General features: G+C 32.7%; 1 protein-coding gene across 2 annotated transcripts in view; it reads left to right on the top strand.

Annotated features, from left to right (window-relative positions):
• LOC145681217 (uncharacterized) overlaps window positions 1-18,459 on the top strand; it is a 29,746-nt gene extending 11,287 nt beyond the window's left edge. For both annotated transcript variants that reach the window (XM_081752754.1, XM_081752755.1), the window contains exon 3: window positions 12,710-18,459. In XM_081752754.1, coding sequence (XP_081608880.1) covers window positions 12,710-13,457 — 748 coding nt within the window. In that variant the 3' untranslated portion in view covers window positions 13,458-18,459. The remainder of the gene's footprint in view (window positions 1-12,709) is intronic.
• The last annotated feature ends 260 nt before the right edge of the window (window positions 18,460-18,719 follow it).

Genomic DNA, 18,719 nt, shown 5'->3' with positions numbered 1-18,719 from the left:
TGAGTAGCACCATAATTGGTAGTAAGAGATGCACCGACTTCTCACTATTTTGACGAATTTTATTTTCCAGAAATGTACGAATGTTTGAAATTAATCACTTGTTTACCATTTCCCTTCGGTTTTGCTTTTAACCTTGAACTATAGTTTCCTCCCACGCCAAATCGTGCTTCCTTGCATTACTATAGTCTTAATTTCGTGTAAATATCTTTCCGGAAAAACCATTGATTCAGTTCTATCATTTGTTTCACTTCATCTGGTATTCTCTAGATTTTTGTCCCTTGTATTTTTTTTCGACATCAGACAAAAATTCAAGACTTATACTACCCACAGAGAAATAAAGTCAGCTAAGTTTTAGTGTAATACGACCTATTAGTTTTCGGCGGATAAGAACCCTACCAAAAAAGTGTGTGAAAAGAATGCTAGAAGTTGTAATACCACAAATACATTTTTAATAAGCAGGGCAATTTCTATTTACGTAATAGGAGTGGTGACAAGTTACGGTAGTCGTAGCTGTACACAATAACTAGTATACGTATCTGGTAAAAAAAAGAATTTACATATTGATTTTCCTTTTAATTCGTTTTAACAACTGTATTAATAAATTATTGATGTTAGTTTATTATCATAAGTACCTATGTCTATAATTATCGAATAATTTCCTAATTAAGATTTTTCTTCTAATAATTTTATTTTTTTGTGTTTGGTTATCGATGAATTTACTATTTGTGTAAAAATATACATACTAGTTCAGCATTTCTGTTATACATGAAAAATGTATTTTAAAAATGCATAGATACCAATTGTACTGGGGTTTATTTTGTGCTAAGTGTACACCAAATTCCAAGTAAGATAGATTCGTTGATTTTTAACGGAGTAGATTCCTCATATTTTTGTTTGCTAGTGCCATATTAAAAAAAAAAACTCTCAAATATCATCATGCACCATTTTTCTGTTATTTTATTTAAATAGACTTTTGGAAATGCTTTTTCCAATTAAAAAACGTAAATACGGACGAATTATCCTAGAATATCATTGACTTTATTTCTAATGTCAGACTCCTTCTATTTCTCTGTCTTTTTAACCCACATTTTTTCGAATTATTTTTTGTGGCGAATTTTCTTGATATTTGTATGGAGTACTCTCTGATGAGAAATAATCACAAAATTCTTGAAATAAATTATCTGCATCTTACGTGTACACTTTTCGCAGGGTGTGTCGAAAATGACATATCGGAAATATTGTTCTTAGTCACAGGGGTCGTTTTCGACCCATTGAGAACATGAGCTAAAGTTTTCAATACGTTCTCCTTCTGAATAAATTTATTAGTCAGTATCAACTGGAATAAGTGTTTACATTAATTCAAATTTATTAATTTTAATTATTACATTTTCGTCAGAGACATTGTTGTTTCCATAAATCTACAATATTTGAACAGTTTATAGAGCATTGTTCTCTAATTTCTGATAAAAAACATTTGGATAATAACTATATGATTTATATATACGTGAAAATAGATTGTACACCATTTTGTATCTACACTAGCGCACCAATGATGCATATTTATGCCTGATTATATGAAACACATCGAAACATTTGTCATGCAGAAATAGTTTTCATTTAACATTGTTTCGTTTTTGTAAATCCTCAGTTCCTGCTTAAAATTGAAACCATTACTGTATGACCTATGTTGTAATACCTGACAATGTTATCTGAAGATTTTGAAGTAGCATCAACTTAGGCCCAGGCTTTAAATTCCAAAATTTCCTCAAAAGTACCTTGCAAATGCTTATGCAGTTTTGTGTAGTATCAATAGTTTATCCAGCCTTCCTTTCAAGTATACAACAGTTTACGGTAACAACCTTTAGCATCCAGTCTATGAACTGGAAACACCACTTCCTTTCACGACTGAAAGAGCGATAGAGCTGCAGGTTTGGTCCAGTTTGTCCGCTCCACACATGTTTGAATTATAGTCGGAAACCAGTGCTGACATTTGCACCAGGATCGACTTACCAGACGAAGAAGAACGGCTTGATGTTGTCTTCAGTGGTTGGGCACCGCGGTAGAAATAATTGACTTCGTCCCGTCGTGGGAAAATTCTTGTGTGAATTGTAGCTGTTCCTAGGTGTGTATGTGGCCGTAGGCGTGTGATGGGTGGCTTTATTTAACATAGTGATAGACTGCGCTCACTGTCAGAGTCCGGAGCTTCCCACAGAAATTGGATTTTATGCCAAACTGGGTCGAATTTGGCCTTGGTTACTACGTGTATACTTCATAGCGTATGATCAGTATGTTAAAGAATTCATGATACTCAGACTCCATAGAATTTGGCCTTGGGTTTCCACGTAAAATTGATTTGTTGCTAAGGGGATATAGCATTTAATGACTATTTTTTGAAGGAAGTATTGAGACACGTGATGTGTGTGTGCGTGTGCGTGAGGTCGTATGCCTGATGTAGTAGGATCACGTGACGAAAAGTAGTGATTTTGAGTAGGATGATGATGTAAAGGGAACGCAGAATGTACGTGTATGCCTATGAGTATATCATTCCGTTAGCAGCTGTTGTGAAGGAAGAAAAATAGAACTAAAGATGATATCGTCAATGAATATATTAGGTAAGCTTATTACGCAATCATTGTATACCTTTAAAATAATGCGTGATTTAGAGATTTGCGTACCATTTCGTATTGTATGCTTTGAGGTAATTACAGTGAATAATGGAAGGAAGGCATGTGTCACATTTCAAGGAGAACAAAACAGTAATTTTACCAGGACGCTATTCTTTATTTGAAAATTATAGAAGATAATGTTGCATTATTATCGTATTTGCAAAGTGGAAGGATATGTTTGACATGTAAAGAAATGAAGATTAATTTATCTTTACGTACCATGCACGGTCTTGAATTTACTGAGATTGTATCTTGTTCGTAAATATATGCGACGTGTACAAACAAGACCAAGCATAATTTTTCCACTTCTTTTTCTTTGCCGTTCGTACGTGCACGGATATCCGTATGCGTAGTGACATTAGTCTGTGCATCAGCTACTGGAATGAAAGGTTTATGAGTACTTCTCTACCAACTATGCATACTAAGAACGAGTACTTACTAAATGGCTCTTCAATGGTACTTGAATAAGGTCTTAATTCAATAGAAAATAAATTAATTTGTATTGGATTGGATAGTGTCACATTTGAATCAGTGATTCATATCGGTTGATTAAAATTGGAAACGAAACTACTTGACAAACAAAAACTCATAGACTCAATAACGAGTGAATTATTTGACAGTGCACGAACACAGCCATGATGGGGGAAACTGATACACAACGTTTGCATTGTATGGACTTCTGTTAAGAGAGAAGAAAATTATTTTTTCATTTATAATGAGCAGTGTTGTCATAAATTTAGTGCATTTAATAATAAAGATATAGCGAAACTGCAATGCTTCATTTACAAATAAATTTGTACTTTGTGTTCGTTTAATGCACTTAAATTTGATATAAATTTGTATTACTTCAGTAATATTTTATGCTTTATAAAAAGAAAATCTTGCAATATTTTCCTTGTGTACTATGATTATTATTTATAATACTGAATTCACATATTTGAATGTTTTTAAATAAAAGAAAAATGTTCGTATTTGAATTTATTATTATAGAAATCTTTCTAAACTATAATAGAATGTTTTTTTATTTTGAAGAAAACTTTAAAGATAATTAATATTAAGTTAATATTAAATTAATATTAAAACAAAATCCTATTATGTTGTTACTACTACTAGTATAATATTGAATTCACATACTTCTTTTAAATTACAGAAAAGACTCATTCCGTATTTGATTTCATTACTATTAATTATATGGTTGCCATTGAATTTTAAAAAGTTCTTGATTCTTTTTTTGAATAGTATAAAATCCCTTAATTCAATGAATTTTTGAGAAGAGTACAAAATACTTTTTTGATATATATACTTAATTACTTAATTGATCATAAAAAATATTTATTACCAAATGAAAAGAGAGAAACAACTTTTTTAAAAAAGAAAAGATGACATACTACTTATTGACTAATAGTATTTACAAAAGAGAGAAGAAAAATTATGATAATCTTTTTTGAAAAAAGTTTTTTTAAACTCAATTGTTAAATGTCATACAGTTTTTGAAAAAAAGAATTAATATTCACTGTAGGTATTACTTCATTTTCATATGAAACTGTCATTTAACCATTTTCTAATTTTCACTGTAGGTGCTTCTTCATTTTCTGTTTGAATCAGTCACTGAGTATTATTATTTATATGTTGTAACTTCATTATTTTCTGAAAAAAAAATGATTATGTCGATCACGATGTTCTTATTAACTTTGCCTAGAATTCATACTTAGAATGATGTTGACCATAGACACGATGCCGTTCCTTTATTTTTGATATGAAAAATGTGAACAATAATTCAAAATTTATCTATAATAAGGAAGAAATGATGAAATGATAATACAATAATAAATGAATACTCATAATAATAGACAGAAAAATTGGAGATTATTTATTTATGGTTTTGATAAGAATGTATGGTGAAAATCGTTTGAGGACTTTCCTTTAGCCTTGAAACAGAAAAAAGTATTAATAATGTCCACATAGGGACGATTTCACACTTTGAATTTTATTATTGGTGAATTTATAATAAAGAGAAATTCTACGCAGAAATTGAATGTGTTGAATTACCGAGGGAAGAAGTCGAAATATAGCGAAGTATTCTGCATGTCTTTCGTATTCTATTGTGGGTGACATCATATATATATATATGAGGTGGTACTTAATAATAATAATAATAACGTACTCTTGAAAATATATGATGATGTTCCTCTGGTGATCCACTTCTAAGAAGGATTGGAATTATCTATATGAGCTTCGTGGGACACATTCTGGTAGAGGGTTCTTAAATTAACTTCGAAAATAACGAACACATCCGTCTCTAATAAAATTCAAATGCTGCACAGCCCTGGCTTCTTCATCTTGCATAATGTCGAAAACAAAGATAGTATATCCTTGAGCAAAGTCAAAGCGAAGAATGTTGTTACCATAGATTAAAAAGTAAATACCTGATCCACAAAATAAGGTTTGATATGAGCAAATGTATAGCTTTTCTTCAAAATTTAGTTGTAAAGGTTTTCCATCAGTATGTAATGATAAGAAATTATTGTCAAAATTTTTTGGGGTAGATGGATTTGAAGCTATCGTTCCTATATAGGCATAATTTTCAGTAAACGCCAAAATCGCTCGAGTTGGTAATACTTGCATGAATAAATTTTCTATTGCTTTTGATTGAAGACTATTTGGAATAACGAATGAATTCATTTGACTTCTTGTGAAAGGATATTTCTCTGATGTTGATTATCGAAGCTTGTTTTGTGTTAGTTTTATTTTAGGACTAACAACAACCTTTGAAATATGTGAAGCATGGACTAAAATATTTACTTTAGCCTCAACAGAGGAATAATTAGCGATGAGACAAAAATTTGGCTTAGCAGGAATTAATTTGAAGCGTAGTTCTCCTTGGATCAAAAATTTATCCTGATTAAAAGTATCACAATGAAGATGTCCAAGCATGTCGAATTTTGCACTGTTTTTGTTAATTCATTACGCTGTTGAAATCCCTTGCTAACACTAGTTTTTGCAGCCATATGTCCAGTAGTATCTTGAAACCATAATGCACATTGAAGATGAGTGATCATCATAATTTAATTTTTTTTCTTAGAGATGATCGATATAAATGATTATGACAGAAATGCAATCATTTTTTTATTTAAATACACATCTACCTCACTGAACGTAAAATTTAAAGTACATTAATAGAAGTCACACCCATACCGTTTTCTCGAAATTATCCATGTGGCTTAACGATTTGAGCTTCAATATAAAGAGTGTGTGTGGAATATCTATGTGTGCATCACTGGTTCCTGGTATGACAAATTATATATTTGTGTTATCAGTTAGTGAATTGATTGGTTTATTTATAACAATATGATTATCTAGTATACTGGTTTGCGTTGTGAGATGTTAGAGGCCAGGATGATGATTTAATTGAAGATGTCTGATAGTTTCTTCTTCTTATAAAATCTATTTTTCTTTGCTTTCTGTGTAAGTTTTTTTTTTTTTTTTTGTTTTTACTAGTGCATTTCTTCTTCCTCCTATGATGTGTAATGAAGGGTTAATGATAGAATGATGTGTAATTCTTTTCCTTAACTGATATCCAGATGCTGACATACATTTCAGTGTATTTTTAGCTTTTTGCAAGCTGGACTTCACTTCACCCATTTGCTGATGAAAGGATTCGTTAATAGGTTGTTTATCAATTATGAGACATTAATATCGTTTGCGCCATATGTTGAACTTCCTTTGTTATTGTTTTACGCCTTGTTTTACTAATGACATGACAGAGCGAAATAATCCTCCAAGGAAACTTTCAATAGCATGTCCATAATGATAATGTGATCCAGCATAAACATTTCCAGTTGCAGAAAGAGATTGTTTTTATAATATGTAAATATGGATTGCTCATAATTTTTGATGTTTTCGCTCTGGTCAAAAATGTAGTTAACGCATATAGTTCCGAAACTAAATGCGAGTGGAGAGCCTGTACAATCTCTTATATCAATTTTTGTGTGTTCAAAATGCATGTTGTTAATAAGTACATAATGTGGAGGTTTAAAATTTGTATAGCACTAGTTCCAAATGTATGATCCACAGTAGTTATATTTATGATACATAATAATGTTGACCGTTTCCTTAGCCTAATCGGCATAACTGTAGGACGTAAAACTCAAATGTTTCGAAGGTTTATAATAATGGTGCTACTGATCTCCACAAACACGGATTTAATTATATCACAATATACGTACATTGTATATGGAAGTCCTAAACGTAAATTTGGAACTTTTTTGTCTTGTTGCCTGTTCCATAGATCTGCTTTTGGATCTAATTCCAACATCTAATAGCACTTGGGAATAATACAATGTCCACATCTGTGTTTTTAGGAGCATGTCTTATATAATCGCTATTCCTTTCATTAATGTAGGATGTATGTAAATTGTGAATCTGTTGTGCGTATTAATTTGCTTTATCAAATATGAAATATCAATATAATATCGGACAGGAATATGTACAATTTTCCGTTCATCAATTTTTGGACGATTGTAGAAATTTTATTATTTTGTTCAATAATATTTAAATTTGAATGAGAATAATGAAACTCAAAAATAGTCACATTCCATTTTTCACGGAATTCCATTCTTTGATGAAGTTTAGTAGTGTATGATGCTATGAGGAATATATTCCGTAGCACTATTACTGGGAGGCGTAACTGAAAAAGCTCCATCTGGTTCCATTGTATTTCTTGATCTTTAGGGATGATGCAGGTATTTAGGAGTCGAAAAAACAAGGATATACTTTCCAATGAATAAGAGTTTCTATTCTGTTACCTATTATTTAACTTTGTGCTGGAATACGCCATAAGGAAAATCAAAGATAGCAACCAGGGCCTACAGTTGAACGGTATTCACCAGGTTATGGCATATGCTGATGATGTAAATTTAATAGGGGATGATAGGAGAAAAGTAGAAATAAATGGAGAGATCTTATTAAACGCTTGCAGGGACATGGGTTTAGAAGTAAATGCAGAGAAAACTAAATACATGGAAGTGCGTCGGGACCGTAATACGGCAAATTGTGGAGGCGTTAAAATATTAAATAATACTTTTGATAAAGTGGATACTTTCAAATATTTAGGATCAATATTAACAGACGAAAATCACATTCACGAAGAAATTAAATGTCGACTAAAAGCAGGGAATTCGTGTTACTATTCGGTTCAAAATCTCTTGTCGTCGCGAATTCTGTAGAAGAATTTGAAGCTTAGAATATATAAAACGATAATCATGCCAGTTGTTCTGTATGGTTGCGAAACATGGTCGCTTACTCTGAAGGAAGAACATAGACTGAAAGTATTTGAGAACAGGATCCTGAGAAGAATATTCGGACCCAAGAGGAACGAGAATGGGGAATGGCGGAAACTTCATAACGAGGAACTACATAGTTTATACGGTTTACCCAACATTGTTAGGGTCGTCAAGTCTAGGAGGCTTAGGTGGGCAGGTCATGTAGCCAGAATGGAAGAAAGTAGAAACGCTTTCAAAGTTTTGACTGGAAGACCCATAGGAAAAGGACCATTAGGAAGACCTAGGCGCAGATGGGAGGATAATATTAAGATCGATCTCGAAGAGATAGGAATACAAAGTAGAAACTGGATCCAATTAGCTAAGGATAGAAGTCAGTGGAGAGCTTTTGTTAACGCGGCACTGAACCTCCGGGTTCCATAGGCCATAGAGTTAGTTAGTTAGTTTATTCTGTTACCTATTCTTACGGTTAGTGTGCGTATGAAATTATTTATGGAAAAAGTTTTTGATAACGTTACAGGCTGTAATTCCTTTCTAAAAATAGTCAATCCAGCGTTTCTTTGTTTAAATCTTCTATTTGATAAACAGGTGGATCTCTACGTATTATTTCGTTCACTTTAAATTTTTTCCACGTCGAGTTTTGCATGTATCCGTTATCAACTATATCTATAAATACTAATTCGTACTGTATCACCAATCTTAAGATGTTTTAAAAAATCCCTAGTTTTCTTCTTCACTTTACTACCATAATGATTATGCCACATTTGCAATAGGTTATTTTGAGAAACATTTGCAGATAACATCTTAATACTTGAATGATACCTTTCATTCCATGATTTCTCAAGAAGGGGCAATACATTTACATAATCATACGTTTGATACTTTGTGTGAAATTCTTCCACATTTTTTCTTTTAGAGTTCTGTTAAAACGTTCTGCAATTCTAGCTTTTAAATCAGGAATTTCGGTTGTAATATTTTTTATTTTGTTTCTTTAAATGACTTCTGTATTGCTCTATTTGTAAACTCACCTCCTTTATCTGTTTGGAATGTAACTGGTTTCGAAAACAATTTTCATAAAAGTCTTTGAAAACAATTTTCATGTTTTTAAGACATTTATTTTTTCAGATTTTATTGGCAGACAGCAATTATATCATTCCAACACATCTATCACTGTAAGAATATAACGATATCCATCATTAAATGTATGAAGAGACTGAAGATCATTATTCCCACTCATCGTCAATATAGTTCACCACAGAGAAATTTCTTTTTCAACGACGACGTACTGGTTTGTGTAATGTATATGTTGATTGTTTCAGTAAGCACTTTCTTATACAGCGTATTGAGATTTTCTTCTTTGTAGCTTTCCACAACTGTATAGCAGTTTAAAACAAAGAAGGATGTGAAGGTCTGTTCTAAATTCTGTTAGGGGATAAATGAAAAATGTTTTGCATTTCTTGATCCTAACTAAATTCACACTTTTCCAGGGCTGCTGCTGATGTTGATTGTATACGATTAGAAATTGAGATGAAGCTAAAGTAATTTTGTTTGCGTGTTCCATTTCACTAGCCAAATAGTAAACTTGAAAACGGACCACTTAAAATATAAGTTAATAATGCTGGTAAGAACCCACTTGTTGCAGTAATAAATGCTCTTTCTTTAGGATAGAGTTTCCATTGTTCACAAGATATTGAGTGTCGTCTTGTATCACATTAACCTTGATTTCTGTATCTTTATAAGATATAGGTTACATTTCAATGCATTGTCACCACATTCGCAAATACTACGAATCACTTAAAAGTGCATTTGTCACTATAGCTTTAAGTAATTTAGGATTTGTTTGCTGAGCGTACGAAGATCATCCCTGTGTTTCACTTTGAAGATATATTTATAAAATGAAGAAACATTTTAAAATTAATATTATAAACACAGCTTGAATATCATCATCGCTTCTTCTTCTTCTATTTATTCGGAACATACTGATAAACATCGTCAGGAAATATATTTAGAAACGATTTTCATCTGGTGTATCCTGTTGGAAATTAATGGATAAATAACCGTATGGTAATGTTGTTGTGTCGTTGAAACTTTCTTGAAGGTATTTTGAATTCTCATTGGGTATTTTGGATTTTCAGAAATTACCTGATAGCTCATCTTTAATTTGTGATTTATCCCTTGGAGTTTTAAATAATACATGATAAAAACTACTCAAAATCTTACAACTTCTTCCTTTTCTTTGATGAATTATGTTTTAGTAATAAATATTACACTAAGATTTCTATGATGAAAACCTTTTGTAAAGAAATCAACTATATTACAGTTCACTTCATACATATCATCGTCAGTAATAATAACATGAGATCCACTTTCAGGTAAAAAGTCTTTTGTTTGAAATAATCCTTCAATGAACTGTAATTTCATTGAAATCTCTATGTATTTTCAACTTCATAGTACCAATAAGTTTTACGAAATTTTGAATTAACCATGCGTGATAAATTAGAAAGTAGTCGTGTTACAAAGGAAGTTTTTCCACTTGCATTTGGTTCTGCAACAAGACATGAAAACAAATATTTCCATGTCGTACTTATGTTAAGGAGTATGATAGTTTTCTCTTCAACCATATATTTATAAATGTTTGTATTACATTTCTCTTCTTTTGAATTAAGGAGTGTGTGGTCTTCGGCACATTTTTTTCTCATTTGTAATTTTGCCTTCTATGGTTAGAGACGACTCTTCTTTTTTTCTCATCTTCATAAACTATCACCTACTTCGTCACATCAACATTTAACTGTTTGAAAGAATCATAATTTAGTAAAAATCCTTGTATTTTACGTACCTGATACTCCTTATTCGTAATGTGATAAAAAATACGTGACGCATAATTCTTCGGACCAGCTGATACATATTTTGCGATATTTGTTTCTTTACTATTTTCGAATAATCCATTTTTTAAATCACCTAAAATATTACCAGTTAGGATATTGCTTTCACCAGGCTTTGGTGTATAAATTACTGAATCGGTATCATAATATAATACTTTTTCTTGTAGCTGATCTAAATTCTTATACAATTCCAATCTAGCTTGTGTTGTTGTATATGCGGCTGTGACGTTTACTCTTGATAATGAAACAGGGACTTCGTCTGATTATTGCCGATATACTTATAACATGCCATCATTTACTAGAAATATTTACTAGAAATAGATGAACTTCTAAATCATGATGTTATGATATAATTCCTTGCGGTTATTAATGACGCTTACTTGTCACATGTTCTCACGTTGACCAAATTTTTCAGAAATTGAATTTAACTTAAATATACTCCTAGGTACTAGATTAAGTTTTATTTTTATATCTAGCCGTATTCCTTCTTTTTCATAAAATTGTTGAATGTACTTCTCTTTTAGCTTGTCTATCTCACAACATGATGAGCATCCACTAGCTTCCATTTTTGCTTTTACATATTTATGTATTCTGCAAATAATCAACCACTTTTTGTATTCTCACCATATTGAACAACATCATAAGCCCAAATCTCATGAATATCCATTTGTATCATTTATCCAATGATTTCTTATATCATCTGCTGCCCACGTACCATGTAGAACTCATTCTTCATCACTGTGATTAGAACTACACTAATTTCTTTCACCACAACATGTACGTCAAAGGGGAAACATTAATCTGTCACTTAATTTATAAGGCAGTATACAATGAGTTTTTAGTTTAGAATGAATATACATATAATTCTACCTCTTCAATGCTGGGAAAATTGGAATCTCCAAGCAAATAGATTGTCTGGTGACATATTGCAAATTGATTACTTTTTCATACGAATACGAAGTCACATTTTTGCCCGAAACTTAGTTATTATAATTTTCTTACATTATTAGTATGAGGGATACTTAAAAGGTTTTGAGCTGTGGACAACTTGAAAGCAGGAAGTGAAAAATTGTTTCCTCAATAAATAGATTCAGTGCAACAACATATTTTCTTGAAAGTACTTTTTCACTTCTTCTGTGAAATTAATATTTGATGACTTATACTACGTTACTTTCTACCCGCAGACTTTTTGAGGTGTGAGAACCTCTTTCTTCGTTGTTTTTCTGTTGATTTTAATGTTCATGATTCGTTGATTTTTTTTGACTATGTTATAATATGGAACACATTTATTTTTATGTGTTTCAAATTAGGGAGGTTACGTCATGATAGCATTGGAAATTTTGGAAGTCTCTAACAGTAAGAACCCAAGATAGAGGAACTTTACCCATTTCCTCATTACCTTAGCATCGAATTCTACAATTATAATATCATGTATTTGTTATAATTATCTGAAATAGTAAAAAAAAAAAAAAAAAAAAATATTTCTCAAATAGTTTTATATCAGAACAGTGTTTAGATATGTATCACAACATAACACGAAGATATATTTCAATAGACGTGAATGTCGTAATATGGATTAAAATTTGATAACTCAAAAGATTCTAAGGATAATAGAATCACTTGTAGGGGTTGGTAAATTGCCTAAAATGATCCCTTTGTCCCAACATTAGGAATTGTTAAAACCTTTTTATCTTTATTTCTAATTGTTTTTGTCGTTTTACTAACAGTTTCTGGTAGTTGTAATAGTAAAGGTTCTCGTGATCAGTATCTCGCTATTGCTGCTGTATTTTACATTTAAGAAATGTCCCTTCTTTGTTCTTTTATGTTATTTTTATGGATTTTAATTAATTTCTTACTGGTTCCATAAACACACTCTTTGCAGAGAAGAGAACACGCTTTTTGCTCGAAACCAGGCAATTTCTCATCCAGATGGGAAATCTGATACTAGCAAATTGTTTTGTAAAGGATTAACTCTATCGCATATGTCGAGATCACGTAAAAGTTCTAGTTTGAAAGAGCACATCTTAACACATACTGGAGAAAAACCTCATTTATGCCAAGAATGTGGAAGGGGATTTACTCTTGCTGCTAACTTAAGAAGACACATCTTTACACATACTGGTGAAAAACCTCACCAGTGCCAAGTGTGCAGAAAGGGGTTTACAAGTAGATCAGATGTGAGAGCACACATCTTAACACATACTGGTGAAAAACCTCATAAGTGCCAAGAATGTGGAAGGGGATTTACTTATAGTTATAACTTAAGAAAACACATCTTTACACATACTGGTGAAAAACTTCACCTGTGCGAAGAATGTGGAAAGGGATTTACTTATAGTTGTCTCTTAAGAAAACACATGATTACACATACTGGTGAAAAAGCTCACAAGTGCCTACAATGTGAAAAAGCATTTACTGAAAATTTTAACTTAAGAAAACACATGTTAACACATAGTGGAGAAAAACCACACAAGTGCCAAGAATGTGGAAGGGGATTTAGTCATACTTCTGACTTAAGAAGACACATCTTAACACATACTGGTGAAAAACCTCACACGTGCCAAGAATGTGGAAGGGGATTTACTCTTGCTGCTAACTTAAGAAGACACATGATTATACATACTGGTTAAAAAATTTACCAGTGCGAAGTGTGCGGTTGGAGATTTAGTACGAAATCACTTGTGAGAGCGCACATGTTAATACATACAGGTGAAAAAGCTTACACGTGCGAAGAATGTGGAAAGAGATTTACTCTTAATTCTGGCTTAAAGAAACACATATTTACACATACTGGTGCAAGACCTCATAAATGCCAGCAATGTTGAAAGAAATTTACCGATAGTTCTACCTTAAGGAAACACATCTTTACACATACTGGTGAAAAACCTCACATGTGCCAAGTGTGCGGTCGAGGTTTTTGTTTGAAATCGTATGTGAGAGAGCACATGTTAAAACATACAGGTGAAAAGCCATACAAGTGCCAAGTATGTGGCAGGGTATTTACCCAAAGTTCTATCTTAAGAAGACACATCTTTGCACATACTGGTGTAAAAGCTCACAAATGCAAACTGTGCGGTGGAAGGTTTACTGCGAAATCACTTGTAAAAGCGCACATATTAATACATACAGAAAAAACTCATAAGTGCAAAGAATGTAGAAGGGAATTTAGTCAGAGCTCGCATCTTATCACATACGCATGAGAAACCTCTTACATGCGAAGAATGTGGATAAGAATTTAGTCGGAAGGATAATTTGAAAGCTCACATCAGAAAGCACACAGGTCAAAAATCTCACACGCGCTAATAAAATACATTGGAAAACTTCATATCCTTAAAAGTTTTGAATGTAGATTTAAAACAAAATGGAATTAAGTCAACATTCAAAAATTCGTACATGAATCAAAAATTTAAATTTCTAATCTTTCATATCACAGACCTTTATTTACCTCTGGGGAAATAGTATTAATAGAGTAGACAGTGTTTTCTCCGCTACTCTATTAACAGACTGCCTAGTGCGTCCAAATAACGAAAATATCACATTTAAGGCTTCTGGCTTTGTAGTTGGCAAAATTCTATTTGAAATTATTTCAGTTTTCTAAGAATATTTATTACCAATCACAATCTGATGTTTCAAAAACCAACAGCAAGACTTTCAAAAATAATAAAATATATAATAGAAAGTATACAAAATAATTTAGAATTGAATAGACAGTAAAAAACCAAATTATAGAGTTCACAAAGGAACTCTTTGTATGACGTTTATTACGAACGCTGTTACAATATGGCCTGCAGGAAATTTTAGCGTCAAATCCTAAATACTAAAATTTCATGTAGTAACATATTGCTCTTGCTTCTCTCTATGTATTTCAATCCTTGATAACCTTTTTCAAATAGTACACTGATGTACTGTTATGTCCATTAGTCGTTTAGATAAATAGTAGATATTTGGTAACTAATATTCATTAAATATATATTCAGTGATGTTTATTTCGCAAAATAATGTTAAATTAAAAATTTGTATTTTTTTCTTTAGACTTAAAATTGTAGTTTCTAGTTATAAACAAAGCAAAGAGCGCAATTCAATAGTTAACTATATGATTTTATTTTAAATGCAAACAGGTGAAAGTCAATGTGGAGTTAGTACCCTTATACTTGAAATGTCGAAGATAGTGGGCAAACAGTAGAAGCATTTCTGTCATAAACGAAGCGATTGTTTGTATAAAACTAACCCGTAATGAATTTTTGAATCCTGAAAATATGCACGAGATAATGCCCCTCTCTTGCTTATTATCCCATCAGACATTAATTTTGTTGGATATTTTAAACTTTTGGATCAGTTTTCACACAGTAGCAAGCTAACTGAATAGATGTCAGGAGACGCCTGGCTGGCAAGAGCCCAATATCTCCCACCGAATTCTTTTTATTTGATGAGACCTATTGTGCTGATCTTCATTTTCATATGTTCTACACAATCCCAGGAAACCACTCCCATGAGAGACCATCGCAACGTAGCCCCCTATGCTCATGAGAACAGATTATTCTAACAATTGTCCACATATTGAAGTTTGTTATGGTTAAATACTTAAATCCAGTATTTGGACTTTAAGCTTTAATGAACAATAGCTTTTCTCTAAATTCAACGCCAGCACCATTTGCAAGAACTTGAATTAGTTTGAGTTTTCATTGCACGCAATTTGCCTAATTTTTCATGGGCATGTTCATAAGAGAAATTTAAGATATTTCTGTAAGTTTGGTCTGGTTTTCTTGGGCAGTTTGGGCAGATCGAATCGCGATGTCGTGGTGACCCCAGGGCCGCTCTTCAAGGGGGCCCGGGTCCCAACTTTAAAATCTTAAATAGAAACATGGGCCGAGTGACATCTCGTTCGATAAGTCTTTAAAAAATAAAAGGCGATGTGGCAAAAGATTTTTCATATCCGTGACCGTATTCTAAATAGTCCGCAAGATATGTTAACTGCATCATATGAACGCCCTGTAGTAGTAATATGAAAACGGTTGAACATAAATGAACCAAACAAAAATTCAAATATTAAATCCACGGGGCAAATCTAATGATGTTGTTGCGGTGCCCCGAAGGGCCGCCATTGATGGGGGCCCAGTCCCAACTTAGAAATTTTAAACGAAAATATGGATCAAGTGATACCTCGTTCGATAAATCTTCATACACTAAACAGCGTTGTAGCAAAAGATTGTTCATGTGGATCACCGTTTTCAAAATGACCGCGAAGACATGGTGCCTGAATCAGATGAAACGTCCAGTACCATTAATATGAAAACGGTTGAAGATAATAACGGATGAAGAGAATAAAACTCCTATAGGAAATCACAGACGGTATTTATCATTCCAGGACTCGAAAATGTTGCAACAGAGGAGAATATGCTTAGAGTAAATGTGCCATAATGCAAAGAAGGAAATCCATATCAGGCCTATATTATATATACAGTGGCGGATCCAGGATATGATCAAGGTTGGGGCTAAACCTTAGTTTTCTGCTTTAACCACTGTAAAGCAGGATTGAAGCTCATTTCATTCTGTGTATACTTGAGCGTCAAGGGGGGTATAGCCTCTATAACCCTTCCCTTGGATCCGTGCCTATATATAAACAAGCAGTGTAACCAACGGAAAATAAAGTTGTATTTTCTCGAATTGCAATATGTAAGGTATATTACCTATTTCTAATTTAGATGTTAAATAAAACCATAATACCACATACATTATTCAGTGTAATAAAGGACAATACAGTATCATTAACATCAACATTTTGGAGATCTCTAATAACTCAAATAGCATAGACGTTGCATTGCGCATCATTTGTATCTTAGCGTCAAATACTATGATTATGGTATAATGTATTTCGAATGAAGGAAGGAACAAAGTTACTAGAAATGAAAAATTTAACTTTTTCTAAAGACTTTACTTCCAAAACGTACTGATATATCACCTCTCATCATGTAGATGCTTCCAAAAGACTTAAGTGATCATAATGACATTTACAAGAATTCTTATTTCAAACCGTTTCACAGATACCAAACACATGGATAGTGATTGTTTTATTGCTTAAAGTGACGCATTTGTGTTAAGTTTTTATAATGATTGTTGTTTTAGTTTTCTTCTACAGCATTACAATAATAGTTTTTGGTTGTTTTAATTACAACAAGTTGCAGTTTCTTTATTTTAAGCAGTGTTGCCAACTTAAATAAATTGCTAAATACTCTAAGTATAGTGGAAACAACGTAACTAAGCTGCAAAATATTTTAATAACACGTAATATGCTTTATGGATCAAGAATGGTTTCAAAAGACGACATTTTTCATAGTCTTTGGGCTATTTATAATGTTAGTGACAAAGTTTCCGTTCCAGCAATACATGTAAATGCAAATTTAACTGAATTAAATGTAACTTATAACTGAATTAAATGTAACTTGTAACACTGGTTGTTCCCCTAAGCCTTAGGCCTGATGTACACAAAACGATGCTTAATTAAAAGTTCTAAATACACCCTAGATACATTTCACTTTTTTTAGTTTGACCACCGACCACCTCAAACTCGATCCATACCATATAGCTATATGCAAGTATTCAAGGACTTACAGTTAGTATACACATTGTGTTGATTTTTGGTTTGGTTTGTTTTAGTTTAGTGTCCCATGATTATGCTAGGGCGTCTAAAGGAGACGTGGAGCTAATGATTATAATAGAATCCGAACCACTTCAGTCGTTCAACAGTACTCCCACCGGAAATCGATTTCGGCACCACGCGTACCGAAGTGAAGCATGCTAGCCGCTATACCAAATGGAGGTCCGCACATTGTGTTGATTTAAATCATTGGGTCAGTGTTGCCAGATTCGAAGATCAAAAAGTAGCGTATTTGAATTATTTGTAGGAAAAATATATACAGTAGAAATGAATTACTTGACAACTAATGACTAGTATAGGAGGGGGTGCAAATGTAGAAACGTGAGGGTAATGTGCAAACGCAACGCATATTGACTGCAGAGTTTTACCTTAGCGGCAATTGCCGTAAACAATCAACGTCGTCCCCATTGGTCACGGCACAAAGTTATGAAGCAGTCAACCAGTGTAGTTAATGGTGGTGCTTCGATTGTTGTTTACACTTTTTCGTGAAGTTTTTGGAGATAAGTGTGTAGTAATATTGAGTGTAACGTATCATAGATGTAGTGTAATACATATCATAGTATTGTGAAAGGGAGTTATTGGGAAAGTATTGGTGGACTTCAGTTAATCACAAGCAAACGTGTTTTTAACTTAACTCGTACAATCCAGTTTGGCTACAGTGCCGGTAACTTGGAAACATGTGGAAGAGGAAAATATGGAAACTTTTCCACATTTCCCTCACCTAACGGAAATTGCATTGTTTTATTATTAGTAAATAATTTATTGAAGATAAAGCGCGTTTGAATCATACAAGTATATGTTAGACTTTTTATTGTATAACAGCTCGAAGAATCCTTATTTAAGAGTGCGACTAGACCTAAACAGAAGCCGCCTGCAGCCGGTAAGAAATCTAAGAAAATACCCAAAATTCGTCCTCCAATTAAAAAAAAATGAAGTTAAATAAGGAGTGGGATATTGACGAGTCCAACAAATTCGTCTGTCTATTTTCAGGAGAGTCCGATCTCGATCTTCCAGTTGGAGTAGAAGAGCCCACCGAAAAAGATGCCCTGTGTATATTTTGTGGAATTCATTTTAGAAAAATATTCTTGGTGAACTATGGATTCAATGTCGATCTTGTGTGGAATGGAGTCATTCTGAGTGTGCCTGTGTGGAAACATATATTTATATTTCTGATTTCTGCAAATATAACTTACCTACATAATATCTTTGTTTGTTGACAACAAAACCTTGAATCGAA

Source organism: Thermobia domestica, chromosome 3 (assembly GCF_964235325.1).
Source record: "Thermobia domestica chromosome 3, izTheDome1.hap1.1, whole genome shotgun sequence".
Classification (NCBI taxonomy): Eukaryota; Metazoa; Arthropoda; class Insecta; order Zygentoma; family Lepismatidae; genus Thermobia; species Thermobia domestica.
This window is presented reverse-complemented; position numbering and strand designations above follow the sequence as displayed.